Source organism: Triturus cristatus, chromosome 11, assembly GCF_964204655.1.
Source record: "Triturus cristatus chromosome 11, aTriCri1.1, whole genome shotgun sequence".
In the NCBI taxonomy this organism is placed as follows: Eukaryota; Metazoa; Chordata; class Amphibia; order Caudata; family Salamandridae; genus Triturus; species Triturus cristatus.
The window spans coordinates 144609654-144625610 of NC_140594.1; the positions used below are offsets into that span (position 1 = coordinate 144609654).

The 15957-nt window shown below is 44.8% G+C and overlaps 1 protein-coding gene across 1 annotated transcript in view; it reads right to left on the reverse strand.

Annotated features, from left to right (window-relative positions):
* The window catches only part of DNAH10 (dynein axonemal heavy chain 10), a 1995301-nt gene that overhangs the window by 409445 nt on the left and 1569899 nt on the right, over nucleotides 1-15957 (reverse strand). Inside the window, exon 55 of the mRNA XM_085636177.1 lies at nucleotides 7920-8117. Within this exon, the coding sequence (XP_085492303.1) occupies nucleotides 7920-8117 (198 nt within the window). The remainder of the gene's footprint in view (nucleotides 1-7919; nucleotides 8118-15957) is intronic.

Consider the following 15957-nt stretch of genomic DNA (forward strand, 5'->3'; position numbering starts at 1 on the left):
CCTGAAACCCACTAACAATTTGGTCACCCGAGTCTAATGCACACATTTTCTGTGCTGTACAGTGTGCTGTACAGCACTGCTGTACCACACTCACTCAGATGACCTACAATGGTGGCCTACTGTACTGTCCACACATAGTGTTGGCGTGATTACATTGTCCTTTCGGCAACACACACACGCGCACGTGCACACACACACACAAACCCACACGTGCGCGCGCACACACACATACACACACGTGCAGCACAGTCCTACTCTACTCTTTTTCATTACAGAGCCGCAGCACTTCTCAACTGCCTACACACATTATGCTATGTCTGTATGTGGTGTCCATCTATTCTGTCTTTCAACACAGGCCGAGCTGCCTCCGCCCCATCATAGGGACCAGTCCCGAAGCTCCTTTAAGTTCTCCCATTTTTATCCGATTCCCGGGTAGAATGAATCCCTCAATCTTACTGGTTGCTGAGCTGGGGAATCCTGTTTTGGGAGTCTGCCTGGAGTTCAGTCTTTTTGCCCAGCTGGACTATTCCTGTCACCATCTCGTACTCTAAAGTGGTAAAAAAACTCTTTTTGGGTGAATGCATTAACCTCAAGTATACAAACTTGCAATATTATAGACTAAAAATATCCACCACAAAATACTCTCAAAAAATGTTTACATCCAATCTCCCATCAATCACTTGACACTAATATACAAGTACTGCAGATAGAACCTGTCAATAATGTTTTTCTGGGTAGATATTTCTGTGGGTAGACGTAGTAATGAGGCACGAATAAGTGCAAATACTTTATTACTCAGCAATGATTTACAATACATGAAGAAACTGTCATCCAACTGTCAAAATAGAATGTTCACACCATAGCGGGCGATAGGGCCACATGCGATGGGACAGGTGCATACACCTACAGGGCAAAAATGAAATAAGAACTTGAGAACAGGACGTAAGGGATAAACATATAAATAATGGTTCTAAGAAACCGCTCCAGACACTACAGGAGATAACATCCTGTTCTCCTGACTGAAAGTCTGCCTCAGCTCCCTACCTCTGAGCATGTAGATGCCTGGTGAGTTGCTCCTTCCAACGGCACCCAGCTACCTCCGTGCAACATTCACCAGTATCCCATATCAGTGCAGCTTCCTCTTTGCACCAACCACTTCAGACAGTTCAGGGTCAAGTCTTTGGGAGCCACCCCTCTATCTCACTATGACACTCTGTGGGACTTATCGACTACATTAATCCATACTGAGTCCTCAGATTTCCCTTCAAGTTTTCCCCAAGACCATTGACATTTCTGATCTTTGTAGCAAATCTGAAAGTCATGCCTGCCCAATAAATGCCCAAACTGGGCAACCCAAGCTCCTTGCGTCTGATAAGTGGCCTTCTGCCACTTATTGCATCAGACACTCAGCCACAATTGAGTGCTTACTGCTCTTGCAATCAGAAATCCATGCCTTTATCCAATTCCATCTACACCTTTTTACTCTGTCTGTTCCTTCTCAACATGACCTGAAGTCACTTATTGTAAGAAACCTGAAGCTCACACCGACTGAAAGAATGTAGCTCTTGTTGACAGCCTCATGAGCCTCCCACTTTTGCCAATCATAGTGGTCATAATCTGATGGCTCACAAACCCTTGTTGCCTTCCTAGTAAACTGCTGCCGGTTTCAATCTCGTACCAAATATTATTGTCTCTCTCATACTGACTATGTTGTTTTCAGCACAGCAGCGTAGCTTCAGGAGAGGGTTACTCCCCCTAATAAATGTACTTTCTGCTAAATAGTTGGGTACAGGTGCTTTCAGTCGGATATGATGAGGTGTCTGTTGGATTGCAACTGGAATCTTTATTGACTCACAGACAGAAACGCACACACACATTTCCCTCTCTGTTTTGAAATGTTGTAACAATGTTTGGGTATTTAACAAAATAATGTGTTTTCTTTCAGTTAGTACCCCTACCAATCCTCATTCGCCTCCCTTTACACTGCCTCTTTAGCCCCTCTCATGCGGCCTGCTTGTTGTGTAATGTATTTTAACATTCTATGCCAGCGCCATTGTTGGAATATCTGAAGCTCACACCCACCCAAACTTATTGACTAAGCTACGCCCCTGGTTATGTACCTGCAAGGCCTAATTCTCTTTTCACTTTACCATCCTTTAGGTAATGGGCAACCGCTGGTAAGACTCTGCCATTTGATAATTAATTAAGTCAATTCTACTGCTCCATAACAAGCAGCATTATAACCTCCTGCCTCCTACTGTCGCTCTTTCTCGCAGGATACTGTGTATACACTTTATGTTCCTAATGTAGAGGCCACGTTTGCTGTGCTTGCGGGTTTCACTCAAGAAGGCCGTAGCCATAGCCATTTATGGTTAGATAGTAGCCATTCTGAGCCTAGGTCTAGCTATCTTATCATTCCATAAATTTATTGGTGTCTTACATAAAATTTATTTTATTTAACTACCTTTATGTACTGCTCTAAAAAACACTTTACCTGTAACCATAATACCACTTTGCAGCCGTTGTTCCCCTTAAGAAGTGACAATGTATTCTGCTTACGCTGCTTTATTTGAGTCTGGGGCTGAATGCCACTTCATTTTTTTTGTCTCACTATAGTAGACTCACTGGTCAACACTATCCGAGACCTCAAAATTCATATTCATATTTTTGTGGTAATATTTTTTCACAGAACCTGCGCAGTACTTGAAATATTGACTGCTACCCATTGTACACTAGGACCTGGAGTTAGGCGTAATCCATAAATGAATGGATGGCATGGATGCCCTAATGTACTCATAGTATTGCATATAGGAAACCACTTGACCCTATAATAAAATTCCATCGCCTTCAGTTCGGTATCTATGCCCAAATGCTCATCAGTCTCGAGGGCCAAGCATAGGACCATCTTGAGAAAACAAATGGTTCTGAGGCAAGTCTAATCTGCAGAAATGGATCAAAGACTACAGTGGTGGTAAATGGTGTCACATTCATCAACGCCTTGCCTTTTGTGTGACCATTAGGAGATGACTCACCCACTGTCAAAAGCCAGAATCATAGGTGTTAGAAATGGAATTCATGGTTGGCTGAGGTATGCACCAAGCCAGGCAGGAACCACCACTCTAGTCAGGGTAAGCTAAGTACACACTAAAATATAACATGTGCTCACCCTCTGGTAGCTTAGGACAGAGCAGTCAGGTTTATCTAAAGAGGCAATGTGTAAAGTATTTGTGCAACACACACACACACACACACACGCACACACACACACAAACATACACACAGTAATACAATGAATACACCACAAAGAGACTCCACACAGGGTTATAAAAATAGTTGGCTGTATTATTAGCAAAACTAGACTAAAACGGTAAAAATATCACATATATTTCTCAAGAGATACACATTCAAAGAATACCAAGCATCAAGGTGTGCCATAGTTCTTGAATGTCGAAGAGACACTTGAGGTCAAAGCGTTTTGATTAAAGTAGGCAAAAAGTCAAGATAAGCAAACTCTGGAGTGCCAAAAGAACACTCGCATTGTATCTGGCAATCATGGTATTGCTAAACAACAGAGGAGTTGGAACAACACGGCTCACTACTGAGGCCACTCCACTGCCAGTCAGGGGGAACATGGAAGCAGCAGGGACCTCAGAAGGCTGCTGTGAATCCGTCCCTGCTCCGGGCGCTAGGGACAAGGGAAGCGGGTCTCCGGCGTCGGACAGCCCAAGGCGGCTGCTGCGGGAATGGTGTAGTGGCTACACTCCAGGTTCCCCAGGCAATGCGTTGGAAGGGAATACAGCTGATCTGCTCAGCACCCAGTCCGAGGTGCTGCTCTCGTCTGGAGTCTCCGCTTACGGGGGGCGGATGTGGAGGGCACAGAGCGTCTGCCTCCCAAGGTGGAGTGCTTGTCTTTAGAGAAGTGAAGTGCAGAGTCTGAGGAGGCTTCAGATGCCAAACTCAGAGTCCCACAGCAGCACCAGAATGGCAAAAAGTCTTTGATGACCTTTAAACTTGTAGGAACAGGGTAGAAGCCAACAAGCCCTTGGAGAACACTTGCAGCACAACAGTCACTTATAGGTAATAAAAGTGGAGTTTAAGGCTTGGCAAGTAGTTTTAAATGCCAAGTTGAAGTGGCAGTAAAGTGCAGACATGGACACTGCAGTGGCAGCCTGAGACATGTTTGAAAGGCTACTTCTGTGGTGGCACAATCAGTGCTGCAGTCCACTACTAGCATTTAATTTAGAGGTCCTGGGAATATGGCATACCACTTTACAAGGAACGTACAAGTAAAATAAATATCCCAATCAGGTATACACCAATTACACACAAATCTCTAGGGAAGGAGCATATGCACTTTAGCACTGATTAGCAATGGTAAAGTGCTCAGAGACCTAAAGCCAACATAAACAAGGTCAGAAAAAGAGGCGAAGGAAGGCAGAAAAGTTGGGTAACCCTGCAAAAAGGGCAATTTCCAACACCAGGCACCCTTCTTTATTCTTAGATTGGATAATAAAATCTATCAACAAAACACAAAAAAACTGTTTGACATCATCATGAACTTATGTAAATACATTAAGAAAAGTTAAAACTTGTATTAAAAGGATAAAATCAGTTAGAATAAAACAATAAATAGTAAAAAGAGTACATTTAGGCAGCAGTTACAGGCTCTCTAATATTTGTGTTATTATTATTAGCCCCACTGCCACTAATATTTTTGTTATTATTATTAGCCACACTGCATAAAGGAATTTGAAAACAGTAAACAGTGAGCATTCACGAGTACGTTTTGCATATTCCTAAAGTGTTTTTCCTCTCTGATAAACCCATAATCTAGCATAGCAGGACAACTGAATTAGACCTGGGTATAGAATATGCAGTACAGAAGAACAGTAGATGCTCCATTGCCAACCGTCTTCCATTCGATCCTTAAAAATTGAAACCCCTTTTCAACAATACCAGTTTTATCCCTAAAACCTGCCCGGTAATGACTTAAAATGTAATTTTCTTTAATCCAATGAATGGGCTTATTTAATACTTGCTTAGCAAAGATTTTGTGGATATTATCGAGGAGAGTAATAAGGTGATAATTCCCTGGCACCCCTTACTATGAAGGGAGATTGAGGCACTGGCGATTATGGCATTGGAAATTAGATTTATGTAGGGTACCGAAATATTGGGCTCTGCGCGTAACAAGTCCACCGGCACCCTACCCAGGCCTGGGGCTTTTTCCTGCTTCTGAGACAAGACTGCCTTATCGTTACCTTGCAAAGATAAGTGTCGGAGGGAAAATCTATTAATAAAGTAAGACAAAACAATTTTACACAATAATATGGTTTTAATCAATCAATCAATTGGGAAAATCAGCCAGTCTCAAGAAGAGATTAAAGTCTGAAGTTCAAAGTTCTGGATTACACGCAATAGTATATATGCTGCAAAAGCCACAAAAAACACGGGTTACAAATTCCTACATGATGCAAATAGCAGACTGGGCAGACAAAATTCTGCCAAAAGATGCCAATGTTTAACAGAAGCCCCTACTTGTGGTTTAGTTCTCAGAATAAGGGTGATATAGCATAGAAACACATTTTTGTTTTCTGCATAGCGAGTGATTATCTCTTCTTTGACATCAATGGCCCCAACCTAGCTTATCTGACTTTAACATGTTCTAAACAGGCTTGCGCTAAGGCAGAGTCCACAATTGTTTACACTCTGTACTCAGTGCTCCATGACATTGCAAAAACTGTTTCTACTGTGGGTCTTTAGTTAAATTACAGATAACTTGAGTCTGCAAATAAATATAATCTATTTATGTGTTTCAGCGTAGCTAAATTGACCATGCAACATGTATTTCCTAAAACTAATGTGCACTGTGACCTATGTATTTCTGCAGAACCCCCAGTTATTCTTTTTCAGCACCTCCATGTATTATTATAGGCCGGTCCACTACTGACATAGGTATAAAACTATCCCTCACCTGAAATGTGTGTATTGGGGCATGTGATTTTATACTTGTGTGTATGTGTCTATTAATTGTATTACTATTATTTCCCTACATCAGAAAGTAGGAAGGTTCAGCAGTTTAAATGGGTTAGAGTCAAGGCTGTCAACACGTGAGGGATAGTGCTGCAGGGTTGGACTAAAAAAAAGGGATTCAAAGTGGTTTACACAATCATTGGGTTAGATATGGATCTCTGGCCTCAAGGCAATTTTGCACCCGCCATGGCTCACTACGTTCCAGGAACTTCTTGTGTCCTTATTCCTACTTAAAGGTCTTCTTAGGGAAAATATCCCAAAACTTTAGAAGATTCCGAAACAATTAGCTAGGTTGGGCTTACCCCTAAGAATCAGTAACATTGCTTCAGCTCTCAGAGCCCTCCACAGGCTCACTACGGAACAGAGAGCTTCATTAAGTTCCTATGCACATCCACAAAAGAATACATCAGTGATATTTGTTGGATATAATAAAATGAAAGAAACATAGAGACTCAACAGAGCAGAGGTCCCCTAACTGTGGCACAATGTTAACCTGCATCTAAGATGACAGGACAGCGATCATCCCTTTTCAGGAAATCTTTTGAACCTGGCATGACCAAATGCACTGGACCCTCAGCTCAAACAATGCCAAAACCAGTCCACTCATTCAATGACATTTTGCTTTTCACCAGTGGCAACACTAGAAAATTCATAATGGTGTTCCCTACGCTCAGAATGTCAAAGAGCTATACATGATGTGTACACGTGAAGGAGTACTGCTAGTAGCACTGACTGGTGTGCACTGAATTTGCCTTCGACACAAAACATTCCTGATATCAATCCCAAATTATTGTGATGCTCAGTCATAGGTTTGCTGTAACATGTACTTCATTCAAGATAAAATAGAACCCTCCAGTTGGAAATATTAACCTTCTAAAAATAATAACTTCTAAACTTCCATTCTACTTCTGGGTTTTGATGCTAACTCTCTCATATGTTCACAAGAGGATTTTTAAAACATCTAGAAAGTTATGAACAATGGAGACTGCACTTTATTCATTCTTTGATTTTGCATCTCTTATATTGGTTCTCAGGTCATCTGCTAGTTGTACTACTCTCCTGCTTATATTGCACTAACTACTAAATCCATCTTCTAATTTATTTGCTACCCATTTTCTTCCTTTCCTCACTTTTTCTGCAATGATAGTTTAAAGCTTTGTTCAAGCACTGCATCTCAAGAGTGAATCACTGTGGCAATTTGGTAGACTACATGGCTTTGTGCGCAAGACACACACTGTTCATTTTTTTTCAACTCTTGTGTGTCTGAGGATGTTTCTTACTTAAGACTGTTAAAACAGTTGACAATCATTGTGCATCTGGGTTCATTTTCCATCCAATAACTTCCTGATTAAGATACCGTTAACTGTAAGGCATTATATTAGCAGTGGGTATCAAAGCAGACAAGAAACTGAAAAAAAGGTTCCCTACGGGTTTTTCAAAATTAATAGCCCCAACTAAATTTTACTAAAAAACATTTCAGTCTCTCAGTCTTGTTACACCCAGAAGCCTTCTGCTCATTATGAATCATCTGGGCACCAGCAGCCCACTAACACAAAAACAAACACAGCAAAAACTAACCTGTTGATATTTTCACCATTTTATAAATGTTAGAAGTGTGCCAGACCTTCCATTATCTGGAATTACCTAGCTTCTACGCTCCCCACCCACAAACCATTCCTCTGCTATGTAGAAAATATATTAGTGTGTGACATAGAACCAAACCTTTTATATTTCTGGAACTTTTAGTTGCAGACTTCTACAACTTTAACTTGATCAAGTTATCTATCTCGTTTAGGGTTCTCTCAATTACAGTACTATAGGTTTGTAGTAACGCGCAATGGTATTTCAAAATTCTAAAACATTACTTTTCAACAAACAAGTCTTACCTAAGTTAAATTGATTCTTTTCAAGCAGTAGTTTTGAATATGTATTGATGAAATCCAGGAAATTTTTCGGTGTGACGTAATTACTTCGTCTCAGTTTTTGCTGAAATTTCTTGCTGAACTGGCCAACAGAGTCATGCACCTTAACAATGTGACCGATGACTGGTTCTGAGTGGTCTACTGGAATCATTGGATTCTCACCTGAAATATATTTTCATATAAAGTAAAAGTGTTGCAATGGATTTTCTCTGAAATATGCACTAGGTCTATCAACACATAATTGACAATTCACACCACAAACCGACTTAAAATCGTATACAAATACACAAATAATATACAAAGAGACCATCAATAAACATTTAATTTCATTTTATTGTCTTTGAAAAAGCAACTACATTTTTGGAAACACTGTTGGATTGTATTTTACTTGACATGTAAAGAAAACATGCTGGCTCTGTTGGTACTTGTAAGTGGGGTGTTGATCTTGCCTCTGCAATCTGAAATATCTTTATTAGGAATATGCCTCGTTACCCGCATGTTTTTTTTACGCATGCCATTACAACGCGGTCATTACAATGACGCGTTGTAACAGCGCATGCCATTACTACGCAAGTCGGAACAACGACTTGCTCGGGGGGGTGCTGAAGTACAAGTTACTTACCTCCGGTAACGATGTATCTGGTAGAGACGATTCTAGCCGCAGATTCCTTAACGTAGAATTATCCCCAGGCGAGAGACTGGACCCGGAAAATGTTCTTGTCCCAGCATCTCTGCGCGCCGGGGGCAGCACCATGCGACGTCAGTTTGCTTCGGAGAACTTTTCCGCGCCACAACCCGGAGCAACCACAACAAAACTGAGGAGAGCATGGGAACAGTGTGCGAAAAAGCAGAGAAACAAAGCAAAAAGAAACAAAGGGTGAGGAACAGCAGTTGGCACCAAGGCACCAGAAAGCTACAAGCAGGGAAAGAACAGAGCACCACTTTGAGGAACAACTGTACAAGCCAAGGCAACAGCACCAGTCGGCACTAAAGTACCAGAAGGTCAAAGCAGCAAAGCTATAGCAGGGAAAGAGCATAGCACCCCCCCCCCCCCCCCCCCCCCCCCCCATCCCCCGAGGAACAACCAAGCAAGCCAAGGCAATAGCCATCCGGGAGGCACAAGTATATGAAAGCGCCGGAATAAAACGAGAGAGAGAGAGAGAGAGAGAGGCTGCAACCACAAACCACACAGGGAGGGGCCACAAGCCCAGAACAGAGGAGCAACAGCAATCCACCCCAGACCACATGGTCAAGGAGGGCCAGGCCCCCTGAAAGGAGCAGGAGGCAAAGCACAGGTAAAGGATTCCTAACACAGAAGACCGTAAGGGGATCAAAAACTCCAACAAAGAGAGGGAAAAAGGAGCAAAAGGAGACCCCTACACTGGAGAGAAACCAGCTGGAGGGAAGCAAGGGCAAGCAGGCACCAACCATCTCCGTATCAAAAGAAAGAAGGGGGGGATGGAACCACAAAGCAGAACCGGACAGCCTGAGTGGAAGGAAGCGAAGAGGACACCCACAGATGAAAAGCCACCCAGAGGGGGGCGAGTGCAGAAACCCAAGCAGAGGGTCCTCACAGAATGGGGAGGAAGGGTGGGTTGTGAAGGAATCTGGGGCTAGAATCGTCTCTACCAGATACATTGTTACCGGAGGTAAGTAACTTGCACATCTGATAGAGACTACTAGCTGCAGATTCCTTAACGTAGAATAGATACCCTAGCCATACCCAGAAGGAAGGAGGGCCTGCGAGAGAGCCTCCTCAGCAGGAGAGACACAAGGCCCCAGCAGGGGACATGTCACAAGAACCAGAAGGGAAGGCCAGGAGATCCCACGTCGAAGTAAGGGAGGGCCGCCCAACACTCCGCAGGGGCAGACAGCACCCGAAGGACCACAAGGAACAAATAAAGCACCCCAAACGCCAGGGAGAAGAGGCAGAACCGGAGGCAGGGCCCACCGTAAGAAGCACAACACAGTGAGGGGAAACAGCCGAACACACCACGGCCGCAAGCAGCGGAGAAGGCAGGAACCTTGCCACCGCCAATAGCGCAGGCGTAAGAAGAAAGGCACAGATGCACAACGCCCCAGCAGAGCCAGAGGCAGGGGCATAATGGAACACATGAAGGGCCACGACGGTGGACCAGAACAAGCAGGCAGGCACAGGCATGCGCAGCCAGCACCAGGCAATCCCTCGAAGCAGCGCACCAGACCAAGCCAGGCGCAAGCCGAAGACAGAGGTCGGGCGGGGGGGCCAGGACACACCCTAAGGGAGGGGCCGGTGCCAAAACACACACAAACCCACAAAAGAAGTGGGACCAGGCAGAAGAAAAGGAGAGAGGACGGTGGACGGGCCCAGACCGTCAACCAGAACACAGCAACCAAAGGAAGCCAGCTCCCCTGGAACACCAAATAGAGGACCAGGCCGAAGTGCCGGACAGAAGGGCAGAAGCGCCCCAACACCACGCCGCAGACAGCAGGCCAGACTGGTCGAGCGACGTAGCGAACCTGGAGAAGGACAGACCTGGGCGCAACGCAAGCCGCGCCAACACCACAGCAAAGAGACTGCACCAGCGATATACCGTAACGCCAAGGAGAGCACGGAACCCGAAAAGGGGACCACACTGCCCCAGCACATGACAAACTATGTAATAGCTACAAGTACCCCACATAGGGTATGGTACGGCCCAAGAAAACATGGGAACATCTCTTAGGAAAATATTTCGCAGTAGAGGACAAACAGAAAAGCCTGCGGGTAAAAGCGCAGACAGCTTGCCAAGCAGCCAATAAAGAAGACACAAAAGGTCCAAGACCAGGACCTAAAAAGGCTTACCAACAGCCAAAACCACAAGGCAAAAAAGGGGGGCTGAACCAGCAGCCAACAGCACCAAAGGGCCAACCGAAGGACCCTGAAGGCACACCAACCACACAGAACACACATTCGGGGCTACTCGTTACTAGGCCCCAGAAAACAACGGGACAACACCTTCCAGAACACAGACCGACATCCAGGTTAACTGAGGAGGAGGAGGAGGAGGAGGAGGTCGAAGCCCCGCAATGAACCTCTGAATGGCAGAATCCGCAGGGGCATGAAACAAAAGAGCGCCATCGAAGGGGAGGTCAACCAGCTGCTCCCTAACATTCTTAAGGAAAACACTATCCCTCAGCCAAGCATGGTGACGGAGAGGGCCACTGAAGAAGCCATGGTGCGAACAAGCACCTCAGAAACATCCAGAGCCAAGCGAAGAATAAACGCCGCCAGCTCCCGGCCATCCAACACATGGTGCCGCAGATCAGCGCAGGCACCCTCCTGAGAAGCGGAAGACAGAAGTGGCTCCGGCCAACACACAAAGCGTGTTGAGTGCCCGCAAGGCAGCACTGGAGGAGGCAAAGATGTTGCGCCCCCATGAATCTAACCACCGGGCATCCCGTGACGGGGGTGACAACACCGATGGCAAAGAGGGAAAGGCAGTCTGCAAAAGAGGGCCCCTGGTAGAAGGGTGGAAGGAAAGGCAGACAGGATCATGCAGAGCAGGACGGTGGCAGTGCAGAAACGGTTGGGCACCGGGTCCCCCGTTGCAGGATGCCCCCAGGCCCCCCAAGAGAGAATTATGGAGCGAAGCTTCGAAGGGAAGAAGCAGCTCCTGTCCACCAGAGCCCTGATGAAGAACCTCGCCCATGCGCAAAATCCCCGCAGCCGCGAAGACAGCCCGGGCGAAGGCAGCACTCGCCTCCGTAGGGCAACGCGGTGGGGAGAGCAATTCCTCCGTGGGCGACAGCTGTAAGCTAAGTCAGCCGTCTCCCAGCCCAACCAGAGGAAGGAAAGGCCAAGTTCGGAATGGGGGAAGGTTGACCGACGAGTCACCTCCAATTGACATAATCCACGAGATGGGAAAATTAGTTTCAGACATTGTATCTTCCAAGAGGAATTCTATTTTGATAGTATGGAAAGAAGTTTTTAATATTACGAAATGTCCGCATAGTGGGAACCGCAAATGCGCATTCTCCAATAATCAAGGTGACACTACGACTCATTTTATACACTCACTTTATGGTGAAGCTTTAAACCAGCAGGCATTAACTCATTGCCTCAGATTTACAGCAAATGTTCTTCTAAACCTACTAAACGGATTTCATGATTTTATGACCAACTTGAATCTTACAGTGAACCAACAAAATCGTTTATTATGATATGTGGGCTGAAAACTACTAAATCTAAATGTTTTTCTGTAGGATGTCCCCAACTAAAAATGTGCCCGTTTTTAATTATCTTGAGATTTTGTTAGAGGCAAATGGTGCATGGGAGAGATTAATAACTGCAAAAAATCAGGGCGACATGTGACTCAGTCTTTAGATTTGCTAAACGATTGTGCCACAAGCCCGTAAAGGAGATCACCCAACTGTATAAAAACAAATGTCTATCAGTGGGTGTATATGGAGCTAGAGTCTGGGGCTACGTTGCTCCTAGAAAGTACAGGTAGCAGAAATAGTTTTTTATGTAGGCTCTTAGCTATCCCAAAATGTACTTCAAGTCTTATTTCCCATTTAAAACTGGGCAGAGGCTTTGTGGAGGACCAAATTAAAATTGCTCTGCTATTATTGTAGTTAAAGCTATGGCACAATCCCAGGGCAGAATTTTCCAGACAGGTGTTAATGGACTGCCTCAGTCTAGATAACATGTTTACCATCACATGGTTCATTTATGTCAGACACCTTTTATACCTTGGGACTTACTCATCTATTTGATACACCGGAAAGCATTACTCCCTAGTCTAAGGAATTAGTTAAACAGAGTTTCGAATCATATAGAGAGGACACAAGACTGAGAAGAACACTTGGCATGAGTTCAGTTATTAAGTTTTTGGAAACTACAGCTTTGGGACGTCCTTTATCATGGATTGTTAGCCCAGAGCACAGATTATATTAGGTTAAGGCTGAATATGATAACTTTTTTGGAGCTTTTCCTTTAATTGGCACGTGGTTTAATTCTCTTCCATGGTACATGTGCCCAATCAACTGTACACTTTTTATCCTTCTGTTCCCTTTATAATACTTTTAGAAGGAGCTTCCTACAGCCTTTATTAATGCACAAGCACTTTGTTTCGTATAAACAGGGATTCGTATATTTACATTGTCTGTCTTCATTTGAAAAGTGCACTGCTGTTTTGAGCTATATTGCTGCTGCTATTAAGGTAAGAAATGTTTTTTTTGAGGCAGTACAACGATGATAATTATTGTAGCAGGGTGCAGACTGTATTTGGTTTTAATTGTATTTTAACTGTTTTATCCTGTACTTTTATGGCTCTTTTGAATTGGTCGAATAAAGATTATTATGACTTTGAGTGCTTTGTAATCACCAGGCCTGATTGGGTTTTATGAAAGACACCAATCAGAAAATAAAACATAGGGACTTTTAAGACTTGAAGGTGATTGGATGGTGCATCTAAAGAAAGGCAGAAGCCTTGCATGAGGTAGTGACTAGAACCTGATGCATATAATTTAAAAGGGATTGATAGGAAAAAGTGCTCAAAGGAAAGCCAAGTTACTTACCTTCGGTAACTCATTATCTGGTAGAGACAATATCTAGCTGAAGATTCCTTACTTTTGAATTTCCCAGGTGTCAGACTGGATCCGAAAACTTTTGTGTGAGCAGTACCCCTGCGGTGTTAGATGGCTCAGTTCGGTTCCGTGTGGTGTTGTCGGTGCCGTGGTCACCTATAAGCTCCACCCAGGCGCGCAGAAGCCAGTTACATTTCACACTTTCGAAGCCAGAAGGGCAGAGCCATGAAGTGAACTGACTAGTGTGTGTCCAAATAGGGCCCCTAAAAGTGAGCAACTTTAGCCCTATAAATGTGTCTGCAGAGAGGGGAGGCACAGGGGGGTCTGTAAGGAATCTGCAGCTAGACATTGTCTCTACCAGATAATGTGTTACAGAAGGTAAGTAACTTGTTCATCTGATAGAGACTGATAGAGACTTCTAGCTGCAGATTCCTTACCTTTGAATAGATACCCAAGCCATAGCATCCAGGCTGTGGACAAATTGACTAAACTAAGAAGTCATGCAGGACAAAACAGGAAAAATGCCCGTTCCTGTGGACCTAACTGTCCAGGCAGTAGTGCGTGGCAAACATGTGCAGGGACACCCATGTTGCTGCCTGGCAGATATCCAGGACTGGCACGCATGTGCCAAAGCCATGGTCACATTGTTTCCCCAGGTGGAATGTGCCCGTAAGCCCTCAGGAGGCTGGTTTTTAGCCAGGTCATAGTAGATTTTAACAACCCAGCAGGAAATGGTTAATTTCTGAATTGCTCGACCTTTTTCAGCCACTACATAGCCCACGAAGAGTTGGGCATCCACCCAGAACTCTTTTGTGTGGTCAAGGTAGAACGACAATGCTCTTTTTGGGTCCAGACGGTGGAGTCATTCCTCCTCTTTAGAGGCATGTGGAGGAACACAAAAGGTGGGCAGGGTGACAGATTGTCCCAAATGGAATGGGGTCACCATTAAAGTAGGAAAGAGGTCCAGATGCAAAGCACCACCTTGTCCAGGAATGCCATAAAATAGGGAAGCTTGGATGATAAAGCCAGCAGCTCACTCACCCTACGGGCAGATGTTATCGCCACTAGAAAGGCTGTGTTGATGGTAAGCAGCCAGAGGTGACAATTGTGTAACGACTCAAAGGGAGAACAAATGAGGTAAGTGAGAACCAGATTCAGATCCCACTGAGACATGATGAAGGGTGAAGGGGCAAACATATGTACATGCCCTTTCAGAAGCCTTTTTACAATGTAGCACTTATATAAAGAGGGCTGGTCAGGCAGACGCAGGAGAGGGGACACAGCCGAAATATAACCCTTGAGTTTATTCAGAGCAGAGCCCCGCTGGGCAAGAGTAAGAATAAAGAGTAGAATATCAGAAATAGAGGCAGAAACAGGGTCAATAGACTTCTTTGTACAATAGTTTACAAATTATTGCCAATGACAGGCGTATACCATTTCTGGGGAGGGACGCCTGGCAGCCAGAATAACTGTACAAACTTCAGGAGGAAGGTCAAAAGCTATCAATTGTCGGCGCACTATCTCCACACAAGGAGGCAGAGAGTTTACAGGTAAGGGTGGAGGACGCTTCCCTGCTGCTTCAAAAGAAGATCCTCCTGAAAGGGCAGCCTGATCGGAGGATCGATGTTTATTTTCAGAAGCTCAGGATACCCAACTCTCAGTGCCCGGTCCAGAGCCACAGGAATGACTTGAGCCTGGTTGTTCCTGATCTTCTTGTGAGCTCTGAGCAGGAGTGGTATGGGTGTTTAAGGAGGCTTGAGATCAAATAATGATGAAGTGTCGCCGAGCGATAACCGCCTTGGAAACGCAAAAGCACAGAAATGCTGACATTGCGCGTTCTCTTTGAAAGGGGGAACAGATCTAACCAAGGCTTTCCCCACTTCTGAAAGTGACCTTGTGCCACCTCATAGTGGATACGCCACTTGTGATCAGCTAGGCATCGATGGCTGAGTTTGTCTGCCCTGGCATTCAGAGAACATGCCAGGTATTGAACCATCAGGGTTATGCCCTGCTGTTCCAGCCATGATTAGAGACGCAGGTCCTCTTTTCTTGACACGACGCCACCCCGTCCTGCTTGTTGCAGTACCACATGGCAGTGGTGTTGTCCGTGAACACCTGCACTAACTTCCCCTTGACTGGGGAAAGAAATGCTTTCAATGTCAGTTGGATTGTCTGGAGCACCAACAGGTTGATGTGGAGTTCGGATTCTGCCGGAGACCAGAGTCACTACTGTGAGATCTAGTTGGGGAACTGAGAGGGGTCTGCCTCTGACCGAATTGTGGTTTGTTATTCACCACTGCAGATCCTTTGCTGTTCGCTCAGAGATCTGGACCACATCGGAGAGATTCCCCTGATACTGCACCCACAGGAACTTCAGGTCCCACTACAGACCAGGATACAGGCTGAAACATCAATATCAAAACCTGAATATCCTGGATTCACTGCTCAGGAG